Genomic DNA, 16,190 nt, shown 5'->3' on the forward strand with positions numbered 1-16,190 from the left:
AGTTGCTCGGAGGGATTGACAATGATTCAGCTGTGACTTTCCTGAGCTCCCTCCCTGGCTGGTAGATGCTGCAACATCTGCCCAGTGCCATGTTACTTGATATAATTCCGATTTGAGAGTTGAGCGGAAGGTAATTGGACGCTGTGTCTGTCCTGTTCCATGGCACTAATGTAATGCTGAGTGTCACCATGGTGCTTGTTACCTTCTATATTAATGTCCTGACTGCTCTCTAACAAGCAGCCTTACAGGGTCTGAATTTTTATAAATAAGGGTATCTGACTCTGAGCCTAGAAAATCTTGGAAGTAGTACAAAATGGTTCGAAAGAAGTACATTAAATTATGTATTTCCAAAATTTGTGCAAATCCAGGAGACTGTTCACTTCTTCAAGATTGTCCCAAATTGAAATGCTTATGATCTACAATGACCTCTCACCACATTAATTTGCTCCTCTCTCTGTTTTTGAAATCTGTGACTCTTGCTAAGCTGGGCACTGGCTGTCCTCTGGCCATTCTTGTTCATGTGGCCATTCTTAGATAGTGAGCGTTGATAGATTATTTAACTATTAGGGGCATTACAGAGGAGCTCAATCCTGTCCTCAGCTGATGTCCATGGCCACACAGGACTTGCTGGATAGAGATCAGGAGGGGAAAACTTGGCTAATTCTTTTCCCTCTCTTCTTTGGCCCACGTGGACTGAGGCCATTTGTAGTACCTCTAACTGCTGCCCTGACTGACATCAGTTAACTCAGTATATGCTGTAGATTGAACCTTATATTTCTGAATAACGCACAGGCCACAAAGTCATAGGTTGGAAGTTTCCTCGGTGCTGCTCCTGCTCCGCTGCTGTAACTTTGCGGGAAGTGTGGCAGAAACCCTGGCAAAATTATGGCAGTGGAGTGGGAGCAGCTCTGAGGCAGTTCCCAGTCATGGCAAGTTGCTGTGTTGGGTCTACCCCAGTTTGATCCATGTCATAGTTCAGTGGGTCCATGACATATGTTCTGTTTATACTATGGCTCTAGTCTCTGGAACATAACGTGCACAAGACCAGAAGGGACTATTGTGCTCCACCTGGGCAGTCCCAAAATTCAAATATTATCATGCTTTACTGTGTCAATTGCTTTCTCTGCAAAAAATCTATTACTTTACCCCCCACTTTGAATTCATTCAGTGCAATACTACTTTTATGAGAGACATCGAGCTCAAGCCAAGAAAGTGGCTGTCTCACACACGTGCACCAGGCTACATCATAGTGTAACAAAACAAATTGCGAGCACACACCATGGGTACACACAGTGTAAAAAAAAAAGACCAAAGTGTTGAAAAAGAATCAAACTCCAGTGTGTATATACTGTGGACAAAGGTGATATGGCGCAGAGGGACAAGATGCTTTCGAAGGCCATCGGGGTAAAATAAGTCAGTGAAATTGATCTCTTGTATTTGGGTGTTGTGTAGCTGACAGTACTTTGAAATATCTAGGGTACCTCCACATAAATCTCGTACTATGTCTAAGCCACATTTTTGACATGATCTTTATAAGACAAAGTGAATTGTTATAACTTTCAAGGTTTGGAAGTATATTTGGAGAACGTTACGACACAGACTTCTAAGAACTTTAAGTCATAGTTCTGCTGACTCTGTGTGAATTGAAAATTGCCCTGTTACAGCAAATTATAACCCATTATAATAATGTAGGAGTGAATTTAATGGCGTTCCCTGATAGTTAACTTGCTCGTGCCCATTTAATCTCTGATATTTTGGGTCGTAAGTCGCTGAAAGTGCGAGCTGATAACGGTGCAGCGAGGGAAACCGGGCATCTGGGACCTGATGAACAGGGCAAGCAACTGTGTATCTCCTTAACCAATCAGATTGAAGGATTGTGAAATAAACAGTGCAAGTACTGATAAGGAAGTGTAAATTAGAGTGTGTGAATTTCAATGCCACATCAGGTACAGAAAGAGAAATAGAGGGAAAGAAAGATTGGATTAAGAGAAAGAAGAGACAAAGGAAAAAAAATTCACATTTTCAAAATATCCAACAACAATTAGAACCTGAAGGATTGAGACTCCATACTTATAACAGTTATTTCAGTGCCAAAGAGGTTCATTGGCAACAATTAACAACCAACACATTGTTAAAAGAATCTGACTTAATTAAATATGTACAGACCTGAAATGGCTTCAAAATAGACTCCTTGTGTCACTTCAGACCAGCTCTAACTTTCTGTGATGAGTTTACTTCGTATTTACCATGCAAATACAGCAATGTCACGCTGCTCAATGCATTTCAATAGTGAACCAGGCAGTGCGATGCCGTTTTCGCAAAGCTAATGGCAAAATGGTGCATCTCGGTCAGTAGTTTTTGAATTTTCGCGTTGAACCACGCATCTGCACCTCACCTGAAGTTGCTGCAGCGTTTGCACATAAATAATAGCGTGCTATTAGCCTCACTGCTATTTTGACAGCAAATTATGGGCCAATTTAATTTACTCTGCTCCCAGTGTTTTGGACAAGGCTTCTGATTTCCATTATTAAGAGTTCCCCAGGATTGCTGTTTGATGCTATGTGATGGCAATAGGACTGGAGGCATACAATGTAATACCTCTTTTATATCATATTCTGTAGCCCTTGTGGAGAACACATAACTGGAAACTGATGCCTTGTTACTGTAATGAGGTAGAAGATTCTGTGTGCATGTAACTCTACACCAGCAAGGAGGTGAGGGGAGAAAGTTATCAGAAAAAAAATCAGGAAAGAAGAAAAAAATTAAACTACTAAATGTTGGTATGCTTGTGCATGCAAGTGTAAAATCCAACTTTTAGTCAAAACAAAACACCAATCTTTTTCAAACTAGGTTTCAGTTGAAGCATCGTACTAATCTTTTGTCCTTGGGACAAGTTTCTACATGCATGTTGGCTTTTGGATTTGTGATTCAGTTTTGTAGAAGATATGCCCAAGACCTTGAAAAGTATTCAAAAGCATTCCATAAGTTATAGGCAGTCGTATTCTGTCATACAGATGGTTCAAAGAATATGGAGACATCTGTAGAAACATGACCACACACCTCCATAACAAAAACGGATGTGTTGCTCAAATTTTAGAATAATCCATTTTAGAACAGGCAAACAGAATTGAAATGTGTTCACTATATGGAGGGAAAAAAATATTTTGAAACAAAGTAGGACGGGAAAAAATAAGATGGAAGCTAGAAGAGAGGCTGAGAAAGAATAAAAAGTCAAATGGAGACAGTAATGTTTAAGACTGGGTGAGAAAGTATCATAATAAAGACGGGAAAGTGCAACAGTGTGGGAGAAAGTAGGAGTGAGATGGGAGGGTCATTCATTTAGAAAGGAGAGTGACAAGTTGTAATGAGACTTTTTTTTCTGAGTTCTGATAAAGGGCATCCACTTGGAAGGCTAGTCTATCTTTTCATTTTTATGTCCTGGTGTGTATTTCTAGCATTTTCTGTTCTGAGAGGGAAGTTTGATCATAGGTGGGGTGATAGTGTGGGATTAGGAATGGCAAGCTTATGGGGAAAGATGAAGGAGATGCAGCAAGAACAGCACCTGTCCAGGATAAATAATGTAAAATGTAAGGAGGCTACACGGGGTGAGTGGAGTCCATGATAGAGCAGATTGTATGGGGTCTGTTGAAGGACAGGTTCAATGGCCTAAATGATCTTTCCTCATCCCATGATTAGGAATGCCGTTGAAGCTATTTACTTGAAGCAGATAATTGGCAACTATTTACATGTAATTTTACTCCAACATATTTTTGGTTTTAGTAAAATCCTAGAGTTTCTCATTTCTGTCAAAACCAAAATGTCATGCTGCCTGACCTGAGTGTTTCCAGCATTTTTTGTTTTTACAACAAAATTTCTTGATTGATTTAACCATTAGGGTCTAGAATTTGGTAACACCATGTAAATAAAAGCAACCAATATTTTGTCAAGAAATTCTAAAAACCAGATAAAATAATTTTGTCAACGTTTGATTTAACAATTTAATAAATGTCACCTATGCTATTGCATTATTCACAAAATTAATCAGAATTTAAAAATAGTAAACAAATTATTGATTCAAAAAGTCAGTTCACATTGACTTCCTGTAAATAGTTGTAGTGCGGTGATCCTGCTTTTTACCCATGATGCAGAGACACTCATCTCGACAAAATGGATACGCATAGACATGGAAAAATACAACACCTCTGCCCCCCCGACCCTTGTAGGAGTTTAGCTGTGATGAGGTTGAAGAGGTTGTATCTGATTCTAATGTAATTTAAAGCGCACTGTAAATTTCCATTTCAAAACAGCAATTCTGCAAATTTCCATCTCATTTTCCTATACATAGCCCTGGTCTGAACATCACAATTTATAATCTCACTACGTTTTTCAACACATGGAACATAATTGGTATCACATGTTTCCTGCCTGGTACTTTCAACAACAACTTGCATTTATATAGCATCTTTTAATGTAGTAAAACATCCGAAGGCACTTTACAGGAGCATTATTAAACAAAATTTGACACAGGTGAACAAAAGCTTGGTCAAAGAGGTAGGTTTTAAGGAGCGTCTTAAAGGCGGATAGAGAGGCAATGTGGTTTATGGAGGGAATTGCTCAGCCTAGGGCCTAGGCAGCTGAATTTGTGGCTACCAATGGTGGAGCGATGAAAATCGGGGATGCGCAAGAGACCGGAATTGGAGGAGCGCAGAGATCGCGGAGGATTGTAGGGCTGGAGGAGTTAGAGATAGGGATGGGTGAGGCCATGGAGGGATTTGAAAACAAGGATGTGAATTTTAATATCAACGCGTTGCTGGACTGGGAGTCAATGTAGGTCAGGGAGCACAGGGGTGGGGAATGGGACTTGGTGCAAGTTAGGATACGGGCAGCAGAGATTTGGATGAGCTCGAGTTTACGGAGGGTGCAAGGTGGGAGGCCGACCAAGAGAGCATTAGAATAGTCGAGTCTAGAGGTAACAAAAGACATGAATGAGGTTTTTAGCAGCAGATGAGCTGAGACAGGTGATGTTAAGGAGGTGGAAGTAGGAGGTCCTGGTGATGGAGCGGATATGGAGTCAGACGCTCATCCCAGGATCAAGTAGGATATCAATGTTGTGAATGGTCTAGTTCAGCCTCAGACAGTGGCCAGGGAAAGGGATGGAGTTGGTGGCTAGGGAAAGGAGTTTGCGGTGAGGACCAAAGACAATGGGTTCGGTCTTCCCAATATTTAGTGGGAGGAAGTTTCTGCTCAACAAATACTGGATGTCAGACGAGCAGCGTGATTAATCAGAGGCAGTGGAGGGGTCAAGAGAGGTGGTGGTGAGGTAGAACTGGGTGTCGTCAGCGTACATGTCGAACCTGATGTGTTTACAGTTTTATAAGTAAATACTTCTTTTTGTTTTAAAGACACAGACCATGAATTACGTTGGGCAATTGGCTGGGCAAGTGTTTGTCACAGTGAAAGAGCTTTACAAGGGATTAAATCCTGCCACTTTATCCGGCTGCATCGATATCATTGTTGTTCAACAGCCAGATGGAAGTCTTCAGTGCTCCCCATTCCATGTTCGCTTTGGAAAACTAGGTGTGCTCCGCTCCAGAGAAAAAGTGGTAAGCAACAGCCCTTTAACATGTTATATGCAAAGACAACGAATAATATTAATTGCCTTGTAGGTACAGGAGTAACAAGTCAAAGACAAAACTTGAGCGATGGGAAGTGGGTGACACAGTAGATCAGCATACTGCTCTCTCACTGCTGGAGCCTGGAATCAAGTCCAACCCAGACTGACTAGATCAAAGTTTCCTCTCTCTCTCGGGGGCTGTAAGGCCGTATATGAAATGAGTTTGGGCCGTCTCAACCCAGTTCATTGTGGCCACAGCACAAAAACAATGGCATTAAATCTCAGAGACCACAAAGATGATTGTGGAAAAGGGTAATTGCTCATGGTGCATTGGAGGTGCTTTAATAAGTTTGGGTTTAAGGCACGTGTTGGTACGAGGGATAATTTCCTGGCTTTAATTCTCCTCTTAGAGGGTCTTGCCTGCTGGAGGAGCAGTTTGGAAATATGGGTATGTGCTGCACATAATTTTCTAACCATTTGAAATAAATGGTCAGCAAATCATGCATATCATGCGTCTGAATTTCCATTATGCAATCCTGGAGGGGAAAAGTGCTTTGCTGGAAAAACACTGATGGAAAATTAGGTGAATAAGTGGATGATTGCTCCAACCATTAACATTGAACATACCTCATCTTAGTGAGCTTCAAAATGAATGAAATGATATCTGATGGACTCTTAACACGCTCAGGGCCACTGAATTTATCTGAGAAGGAATATATTGGCACAATTTCCTGCAAAGTTCAATTTCTATTAGTTTTCACACATCCTTTAGCTATTGTTTTCTCATCTGGCTCTTTTAAAAGCCCCACTAGATAATGTTATTATCTATTGAAATGAGCATAGTAACAAGCTGAAAAGCCAAGTCAAACTTGATTGGGATGCAGTGGGCCACACTGATCAGTTTAACTCCAGAATTTTGAAAGATTGATGTCTGCAAGAAATCAGAATCCACACCTACTTAAACAATGTGGAGCAGAGCTTGTAGTTTTTGCCTGCAACTTCAGCATTCTGGAGCTGAGGGTTAAGTGAGTGGGTAAAGGTTGGTTTAGGTTAGGTTAAATTAATCTAAAATCCAAACTAAATTAGTATGCTCAGCTGTATTTAGCCATTTGACAACAGAAAGCTACAGTGGGATTCTCATGTTTAAAATATTACTGCTGAGTTTTATAACCAGTGTTATTTGCCAAGAATGAATTTTTAGATTGTCAAAAGTTATAGGAGGTATGTAAAAATTTATACTTGGTTATATGTTTCTGCTTATGGAGAGCTTGGGTCAATGCAAAATAAACAGGCAACAGTTGCTCAGGGACAAGGTGGCACAATGGGTTACAACATTACCCTTTCACTTTTAAGTCCTGAGTTTAAATTCAGCCAAGACTAATGGAATGAACATTCTCCTCTCCCTGACCACTATAGAGCCCTAAGTTAAATGAGGACTCTCAAACAGATTACTAATAGGAGCTTAATTGAGATTGTCCACAGCATAAACCTTTCCAGCATTCAGTACCAAGTGGCTCTGAGTTGGCAGTGCCACATAAGAATCCACAAAGATGGCTGATGTGGAAAATGGAAATCTCCTGTGTGCTGTTCTGAGGTTGGGGAAATCAAGGTACATTATTGGGAATATAACAGTGCCATCCTGTACTTAACTTGGGTTCCTACTACCCCTTGGTGCAGTGTGTTAGTGCCCTAATGTATTGTATCAATGGACTACCTATCTAACATGAAACTGAAGCCTGGCTCAAGATGTGCTATTAATGTTTAAAGTATTTGCTTGGCTGAGTCTAGCAATTTTTATCCATTTAGTAGAACACAGCCTACTAAAACAGAAATATTTATTTTATGGATGTAATTAGAGATATCACTATCTACAGGATCAATTACAAATGAATTTAACACTGATAAATAATGGACACTGATCAAAAAATGTACATTGTAAGTATACATTGAGCATCAGTGAGATAGCTACTGACTCTTTATACACATGGAGCAATAGGCAAAAAAGTTTTTGTGTTTTTAAAAAGCTAGCATTGTACAAATGCATAAAACTGGATATTGATTTTCTACAATTTGAATTGTGGTGACACCATATGCATTTCAGATAACCTGAATAGTGAATGTGATCTAGAGCATTATGAAGTGCAAAACCTGTTGTTTGGACCTTTTTAGAAGTATGCACAGAGGGGTGATTAATGTGTGTCCAAACAGCAAAATGAACACCTGAGTTTTTCATTTGGAAATGTTACCATTTGCAACTGTAGGTCTGACATATACATAATAAATATTTTACAATTTCTAGGTGGATATAGAAATCAATGGAGAACCTGCACAGTTGCAGATGAAGCTTGGAGACAATGGGGAGGCTTTTTTTGTTCAAGAGACAACAAATAATAAGGTATGCTCAGATTTAGTTTTCAAGTACAGATCCAAATTAAATTTAGAAAATCAAGCCAGCTGGGAAATGATACAGTTGCTGGAACTAGCCAATTTGCTCTTAAGTGGTATTGCCTTGTTTATCTGTATCTGCCCTTTTAATAAACTAGAAAAAATAGTAGTAGAAAAATAGGCTGTAGACAGTAAATTTAAAATTGTACACACTTCTTCCATAATGCTACCCCTCCTTTTTCCCCATCCTACTGGCATTGTATTTTTAGGCTGGCTCCTTTCCTGTCCCGTGTATTTCTAAGGAAGGTCTGGGGCAAGCTCCCTGAATTTTTATTAGAAATGTTCCAAACTCAACAGACGAACCAGACCATCGCTTCACCAAAGGTACTTGAATGATCAGTATTCTCCCCCCTACCCAGCGAGACACTCTCTTCCCCATTATTGAAGCACTCTTCCTCTCCACCCTACACTCTTTTCTATTCCTTCTCCCTTTTTGCCCCGCCCCCCCCCCCCCCCCCCCCATTTCCAGATCCATGATGTACTCCTTACTGCTGATCCAGGCTGCAGCTTGTACCTGGTTTTGCTGTTTAATGCTGGGATTGGACTCTGTACTGTGCATGGGAATTCCTGATTTATTGTGAAACCTCGAATTCCCACTTGCCTGGAATGTAGCAGCAGCATCAGGTAAGAGCTGCCGTTGGACCCGCCAGCAAGGAACACATCAATACGTTTCTTGGCTAGATTCCTTGCACCAGCAAGTTATCTATTGCAGCACAAAATTACACTTCAACAGTTAACTTGCTACTCCAGAAGAATAAAAAGTGTACATATTTGCATATTATTAGCTAGGCTGCTGAATAAAATGCTAAGCACTACAATACCCGAGAATGCATGTTGAGGTTCAAATTAATACTGATCACCAAATTCTTGAATACTGGATTAATTTCCATTTTTGGTAAAATGTCAAATTTTCATTTAACTAAGACACGCTTTAATACAACGCAGCAAGTGATGAGCACAGTAAGGTGTGATGACTCGGGTTCAGTATAGTTCATGCCCAAGTATACAGCCTGTGGTGCATAAGATGATTTTATCGTACAAGTACGACTGATGGCATAATATGCCATTGATGGAGTGTCGATGTGCTATGTTTCCTTTAACTTTTTCACGGGATATGGGTGAGCTGGCCAGGCCGCACTTATTGTCCACCTTTAGTTGCCCTGAGAAGGTGGTGGTGGGGCTCTTCGTGGAACTGCTGAAGCCCTTGTGGTGATGGTGCTCCCATTATGGTTTTAGGTAGGGAATTACTGCGTTTGGGGTTGTAGCCTTCTAGTGTCTCTCAATTAACCTTTTTTTAGGATGGATTATCTGATTTGGTATTCAGGCACATGTGCTTCTAGTGTGAGTCACTGGAAAATAATCAGGAGTAGGATCCATGGCCATTTGTTTCTACCCCTCCTCCCTTGGACCAATGGTACTGGTGGCACTATCACTGAAGCAGAATTCAGCTAATTGAGCATAGACCATTAATTGAACCTAAACATTAGGGCCTTCCTGGTCTTAATGACTGCATATCAAATTTAATTGAACCACTGGGGGAGCAGAGAAGGGCAAGGGGATGGAAAAAAAGACTTACAATGATATTTAAAGCGATATTGTATTGTTAACTTTTTCTCATTACATCTATGGTTTACAAACAAATAACATAAATTGTATCATCACACCAATTTACACATGTCCTTGTGATTAAAGTGATTCATAAACCTCTCCAAATAAAATAAAGTTTGCTGAATGCTTTTTCATACGAGTAGTGCCCCCTTTAAGTATCTTTCAACTGAAAGAAACAAATTGTGTTCAGTGTTGCTGAACACAATCTTTGAGAGATCAGAAGCTGCTGGAAATATGTGGTGGGGGAAGTCAGATAGGTAGATAGTAAGGACTGTGCAGCTTGCATTTGCTGGTTTTACATTGCTTTTAATGCCTTATGCAGCTGTGTGGTGTATGCAAAACCTATTATTAGTCTTGTGCTATACCACTGACATAAATGTGTTGTGCGAGGATTCTAAAGACCAACTCTGTTATTGATAGTTAACCTTTCATGCTTTTTAATTTTATTAAAAGTAATAATATAACTAAATAAATGTTTTTTAATCACAACTAGTTCATAGTCGACTATCACTGGGGTGAAATAGTTGTACCTGACAACTATGCTGAAATGACGAGACATTGTGAACAACACATCTTATAACTACAATAATCCTGAGATTTCCATGGTCATTATTGAGCAATGAAACAACTGAAAAACATTTTACTTTATAGTGGAAACTTGTAGTAAAATTTTGTTATCCTTATTCCTAAGTAAAACATAAAATATTGGATTCTTAGTTCTAAGGATAAATAAATTTCAGCCTGAACTTTTAGATATTAAGTGTTGGCTTGCAACCAACTAGAATAAAGGTAAACAACTGCAAACTAAAACAGCCAACTAAAAGAATGCTGACTGTAAAAAGCTGGGAAGGGGAGAAGGCGGGCACAGGAGATGGGTGATAAAATGCTAGAACTCAGTGTACTCCAGTCTAAAGCCGTCCTTTCTATTGTACATATACTGATAGTCTATAAAAAAGAAAGACTTGCACTTATTTGTATCGTACCTTTCACGGCCTCAGGTCATCCCAAAGCACTTTACAGCCAATGGAGTACTTTTTGAAGTGTAGTCAATGTTGTAACATAGGAAATGCGGCAGCCAATTTGTGCACAGCAGGGTCCCACAAGCAGCAATGTGATAACCAGATAATCTGTTTTTTAGTGGTGTTGGTTAAGGGATAAATATTGGCCAGGACACCGGAGAAGAACTCCCCAGCTCTTCTTGGAATGCGTGCCCGAGGATCTTTTGTGCCCACCTGAGAGGGTAGATGGGGTCTCTGTTTAACGTTTGAAGCGAAAGGCTGCACCTACGACAGTGCAATGCTCCCTCGGTGCTGCACTGGGGTATCGGCCTGGATTTTGTGCTCAAGTCTGTGGAGTGGGACTTGAACCCACAACCTTCTGACTCAAAGGTGAGACTGCTACCAACTGAGCCATGGCTGACATTATGATTAAATATGTGCTGCCCATTAGAGATCCTTATCCACATGGCTTTAGAAAGTATGTTTCAGCTGCATTTTGTCTTCTATTGCTGAAATCAATCCAATGTTGGTGTCTCCAGGCTCCACCAAATGTTAAGTTTACATGTAATTCTTCCACTACTAAGGTTCGTTCAAATCCATGGTTATCAAATACAGTAATCCTTCGTGCCAAATGAGACTGTAATCTTCCAAGCCAAGTAGCAGACTGAATTTAAAAGGTGTCAGTCCCAGCTTCAGATGGAATGCTGTTCAGTGGAGAAATGGGATTAGACTTTGGAGAGTATTGAGTTTTAGCATTTGGTCACCCACTTCCTGTGCCTTACTTTCCCTTTTCCCTTTTAAAACTTTTTACTGTTAGCATTCTTTTAGATGGCTATTCCATTCTTTTCACATGGCTGAATACTGAAGTCTTCTGAACAAAACATCTGTCTTTGGGTAAAAAAGCAATCTACTGTGGAACTCATTTAGGACATAGTCTTATCATCCATCTAACTTTCAGGAGTTTCTTTAATAATGTAGGGGGTGGTGGTCGTGTGTCAGCTTCACCTCTGACTACTGAGCGGTCCGAATCGCTCCCACTCCCTGGGTTCTAGACCTTGGACTTATTTGGGGGTTGTGACAAAAAAATGCAGCAGACAACTGGTTTTGGTACAAGAAAAGAAACTGGGTTTATTGAAGTCATAAATGAACTTATAACATTAGGATAATACTGAGATACAAAGTACACTTAGTTAAGAATGGGGAACACACGGCATAACGAGGGAAAATCACCCTACTAATCCCCTTACCCTTGTCCCACCTCCAAAACCTAACTAAATTGAACTAGGAGAGGTCAGGAATCATGCTCACCAAACCGGGGTTCCTTGACAGTTCGAAATCCAGCCAGGTAAGCCGGTTGCAGTTTTGGGGTACGCTCTGTGTCCTCTGGGCCCTGCCGTCCCCACGTGATCCTGGTCTGTGGAATCTGCGAAGGTTCTACAGTTGGATAGAGTCTGTTGGTACGGTAAGGCGCAGTTGTGGGTGGGCGATCTTCGTGGAGGGCTGCCATTTTCCTTGTTGCTGCTCCAAAACTGCTGTTTAAAACTGAACTGCTTAGAACCTGCTCCAAAACCAACCTCTTTTGCTTCGTAACTGGTCCCCAGTTATACTGTTTTTCGAATTTCTTATCTGATTCCCAAAACAAGGTTAGTTCTTTGTCTGATTATGGTGGGCTTCTTCCGGTGACTGTTGGTTTCCTGTCCCCATAACTAGGCTTGAACTGAAAGCCATTGTGTTGATGGGTTTGCATAATTGCATTGATTGATATTATGCAAGGTTTTGATGGGCTTTAGTTTCGTATAAGCTGAAGTCTTTCTCTGGGTTGATTGTTTTAAAGGGCTACTCTCATTGTCTGGTTTTCAGGAACAATCCACACTGTCCCAACAAGCCCAGGCATGTCTTCAGGGATCCATTTTTAACCCAGCAGTTGGGTCCTCTGCCATAAAAGTCTAAAAAGCCATATCCTCGTTGATGATATGAAAAATGTGGGAATTTTGAGAACCCTTCAATAATGTCATCATTAGTCTGTTCAATTGCTTTTTAAATACCTTGACTAACTGCCAGGTCTCACTGGCATAAAATGACCCTGGAAGGACAATGCCTTAAAACATTTGATCTTTGGCAACCATGTTAATGCTGCACTTCCTCCAGATATTGTTCGATTTCCCTAATACTGCAGTTGTTTTCCTATATAGTGACTGATCTATGAAACTTCTGTAGGTTCTTATACAACTTGTCCAATTCTTACTGTGTGTATCCTAGAAAATGTGTTTTTCCCCTAAGTTTCTAATTGACATCACCTTGGTTTTCTATTGGCAGCCAAATAAACAAAGACCTCTGGTGTCACTGTTGACCCTTGCAGTATAGATTTCTGTGATTCATAAGAACATAAGAAATAGGAACAGGCATAGGCCATACGTCCCCTCGAGCTTGCTCCGCCATTCAATAAGATCATGGCCGATCTTCGACCTCAACTCCATTTTCCCACCTGAGTCCCATATCCCTTGATTCCCTTGGTGTCCAAAAATCCTTATCTCAGCCTCGAATATACTCAATGACTCAGCATTCACAGCCCTCTGGGGTAGAGAATTCCAAAGATTCACAACCCTCTGAGTGAAGAAATGCCTTCTCATCTCAGTCTTAAATGGCCGACGCCTTATCCTGCGACTATAGCCCCTAGTTCTAGGCTCTCCAGGCAGGGAAAATGGCCTCCCAGCATCTACCCTGACAAGCCCCTTCAGAATTTTTTATGTTTCAATGAGATCACCTCTCATTCGTCTAAACTCCAAAGAGAATAGGTCCTTTCTACTCAACCTCTCACAGGACAACTCTCTCTCATCCCAGGAGTTAATGTAGTGAACCTTCGTTGCACCGTCTCCAAGGCAAGTATATCCTTCCTTAGTTAAGGAGACCAAAACTGTACACAGTACTCCAGGTGGGGTGTCGCCAAAGCTCTGTGCAATTGTAGTAAGACTTCCTTACTCTTGTACTCCAACCCCCTTGCAATAATGGCCAACATGCCATTTGCCTTCCTAATTGCTTGCTGTACCTGCATGCTAACTTTTTGTGTTTCTTGTACAAGGACACCAAATCTCTCTGACACCAACATTTAATAATTTCTCATCATTTTAAAAAATATTCTGTTTCTCTATGCTTCCTACCAAAGTGAATAACCTCACATTTCCCTAAATTATACTCCATCTCCCCACTCACTTAACCTGTCTATATCCCTTTGCAGACTCGTGTCCTCATTAGCGCTAGACCACTTATCCTATGTAAAATCGATATCCTGTTTACTTTATCCCCTGATGTAGTTATTGTGTAATGCCTTATGTTTTAACGTATGAAAATGATTCACATGACCTGATTTTTGAATTGTAGTAATTGGTTTGCACTTCTGATGTGATCTAATTGCTTTGTCCACTGCAAGACTACATAAGAGAAGATAAAATTTAACTTTAAGCTCCATTGAGGTTTCCTCTTACCATAAACCTAGAACCATGTCTAGTGTTAGAATGTGAAGGCATAAATATCAAATAAAATCTCTGTGATGCACACTCACCATGACAGTTTCTTACCCACCTCACTATATACCCCTAAAAATACTTTGTAATATGATCATTTCAGAAAGGAGATGTAACCATTCAAGAAAAGAAAATCTTAAACTTACCTACTTTTCAACAGCTGTTCTTTCTACACAAAGTGTGATGCACTCAGCTGTATCTCTAAATGCTAAGTGTCCTGGAGTCCAGGTACACTTCCCGCACCCCCCAGCCCTCCCCATACCTCTAATCCAGAGGCTCAATGTAATTACCTCAAAGTAAACAAACAAAATGCAGATTTGCAGGAGTTTGTCTCTGATGTAACAATTCCCAGGAGTCAGCATGTGTACGCAGTTCCAATACATGTATAAAGAAACACACTTTTTCCTTATAACCAATGACATTCCCAGTATGCCTAGGGCTTAACAGGCCAAATTATAAAACAGCCTAATCCTCCAACTCACAAAAGAAATGCTGTTAGAGATCCACTAGTCAGTATTAACTTACTGTAATAATGTGCCACAATTGACAATAAATGTGAATATATTGCATTTATTGAACGATCAATCTGTTTCTAGATATTTTCAGACTAAGCCAAATTCCAAGGTGTATTGGGAATCTTAAATGGAAGTTCCGCATTTCCTCCATTGCTGAAGTTGTCTTCCTAAGAAACTTGGTGTTTTTTTTATTCGTTCACGGGATGTGGGCGTCGCTGGCAAGGCCAGCATTTATTGCCCATCCCTAATTGCCCTCAAGAAGGCGGTGGTGAGCCGCCTTCTTGAGCCGCTGCAGTCTGTGTGGTGACGGTTCTCCCACAGTGCTGTTAGGAAGGGAGTTCCAGGATTTTGACCCAGCGACAATGAAGGAACGGCGATATATTTCCAAGTCGGGATGGTGTGTGACTTGGAGGGGAACGTGCAGGTGGTGTTGTTCCCATGTGCTTGCTGCTCTTGTCCTTCTAGGTGGTAGAGGTCGCGGGTTTTGGAGGTGCTGTCGAAGAAGCCTTGGCGAGTTGCTGCATTGCATCCTGTGGATGGTGCACACTGCAGCCACAGTGCGCCGGTGGTGAAGGCAGTGAATGTTTAGGGTGGTGGATGGGGTGCCAATCAAGCGGGCTGCTTTATCTTGGATGGTGTCGAGCTTCTTGAGTGTTGTTGGAGCTGCACTCATCCAGGCAAGTGGAGAGTATTCCATCACACTCCTGACTTGTGCCTTGTAGATGGTGGAAAGGCTTTGGGGAGTCAGGAGGTGAGTCACTCGCTGCAGAATACCCAGCCTCTGACCTGCTCTCGTAGCCACAGTATTTATATGGCTGGTCCAGTTAAGTTTCTGGTCAATGGTGACCTCCAGGATGTTGATGGTGGGGGATTCGGCGATGGTAACGCCGTTGAATGTCAAGGGGAGGTGGTTAGACTCTGTTGTTGGAGATGGTCATTGCCTGGCACTTATCTGGTGCGAATGTTACTTGCCACTTATGAGCCCAAGCCTGGATGTTGTCCAGGTTTTGCTGCATGCGGTCTCTGACTGCTTCATTATTTGATGGGTTGCGAATGGAACTGAACACTTTGCAGTCATCAGCGAACATCCCCATTTCTGACCTTATGATGGAGGGAAGGTCATTGATGAAGCAGCTGAAGATGGTTGGGCCTAGGACACTGCCCTGAGGAACTCCTGCAGCAATGTCCTGGGGCTGAGATGATTGGCCTCCAACAGCCACTACCATCTTCCTTTGTGCTAGGTACGACTCCAGCCACTGGGGAGTTTTCCCCCTGATTCCCATTGACTTCAATTTTACTAGGGCTTCTTGATGCCACACTTGGTCAAATGCTGCCTTGATGTCAAGGGCAGTCACTCTCACCTCACCTCTGGAATTCAGCTGTTTTGTCCATGTTTGGACCAAGGCTGTAATGAGGTCTGGAGCCGAGTGGTCCTGGTGGAACCCAAACTGAGCATCGGTGAGCAGGTTATTGGTGAGTAAGTGCCGCT

At 41.4% G+C, this 16,190-nt stretch overlaps 1 protein-coding gene across 4 annotated transcripts in view; it reads left to right on the forward strand.

The window, feature by feature from the left end:
- lpin1a (lipin 1a) overlaps nt 1-16,190 on the forward strand; it is a 138,170-nt gene that overhangs the window by 39,939 nt on the left and 82,041 nt on the right. For all 4 annotated transcript variants that reach the window (XM_067984282.1, XM_067984285.1, XM_067984284.1 and 1 more), the window contains exons 2-3: nt 5,403-5,603; nt 7,914-8,009. In XM_067984282.1, the coding sequence (XP_067840383.1) occupies nt 5,403-5,603; nt 7,914-8,009 (297 nt within the window). The remainder of the gene's footprint in view (nt 1-5,402; nt 5,604-7,913; nt 8,010-16,190) is intronic.

The sequence above is a fragment of the Heptranchias perlo genome, chromosome 5, assembly GCF_035084215.1.
Source record: "Heptranchias perlo isolate sHepPer1 chromosome 5, sHepPer1.hap1, whole genome shotgun sequence".
NCBI lineage: Eukaryota > Metazoa > Chordata > Chondrichthyes > Hexanchiformes > Hexanchidae > Heptranchias > Heptranchias perlo.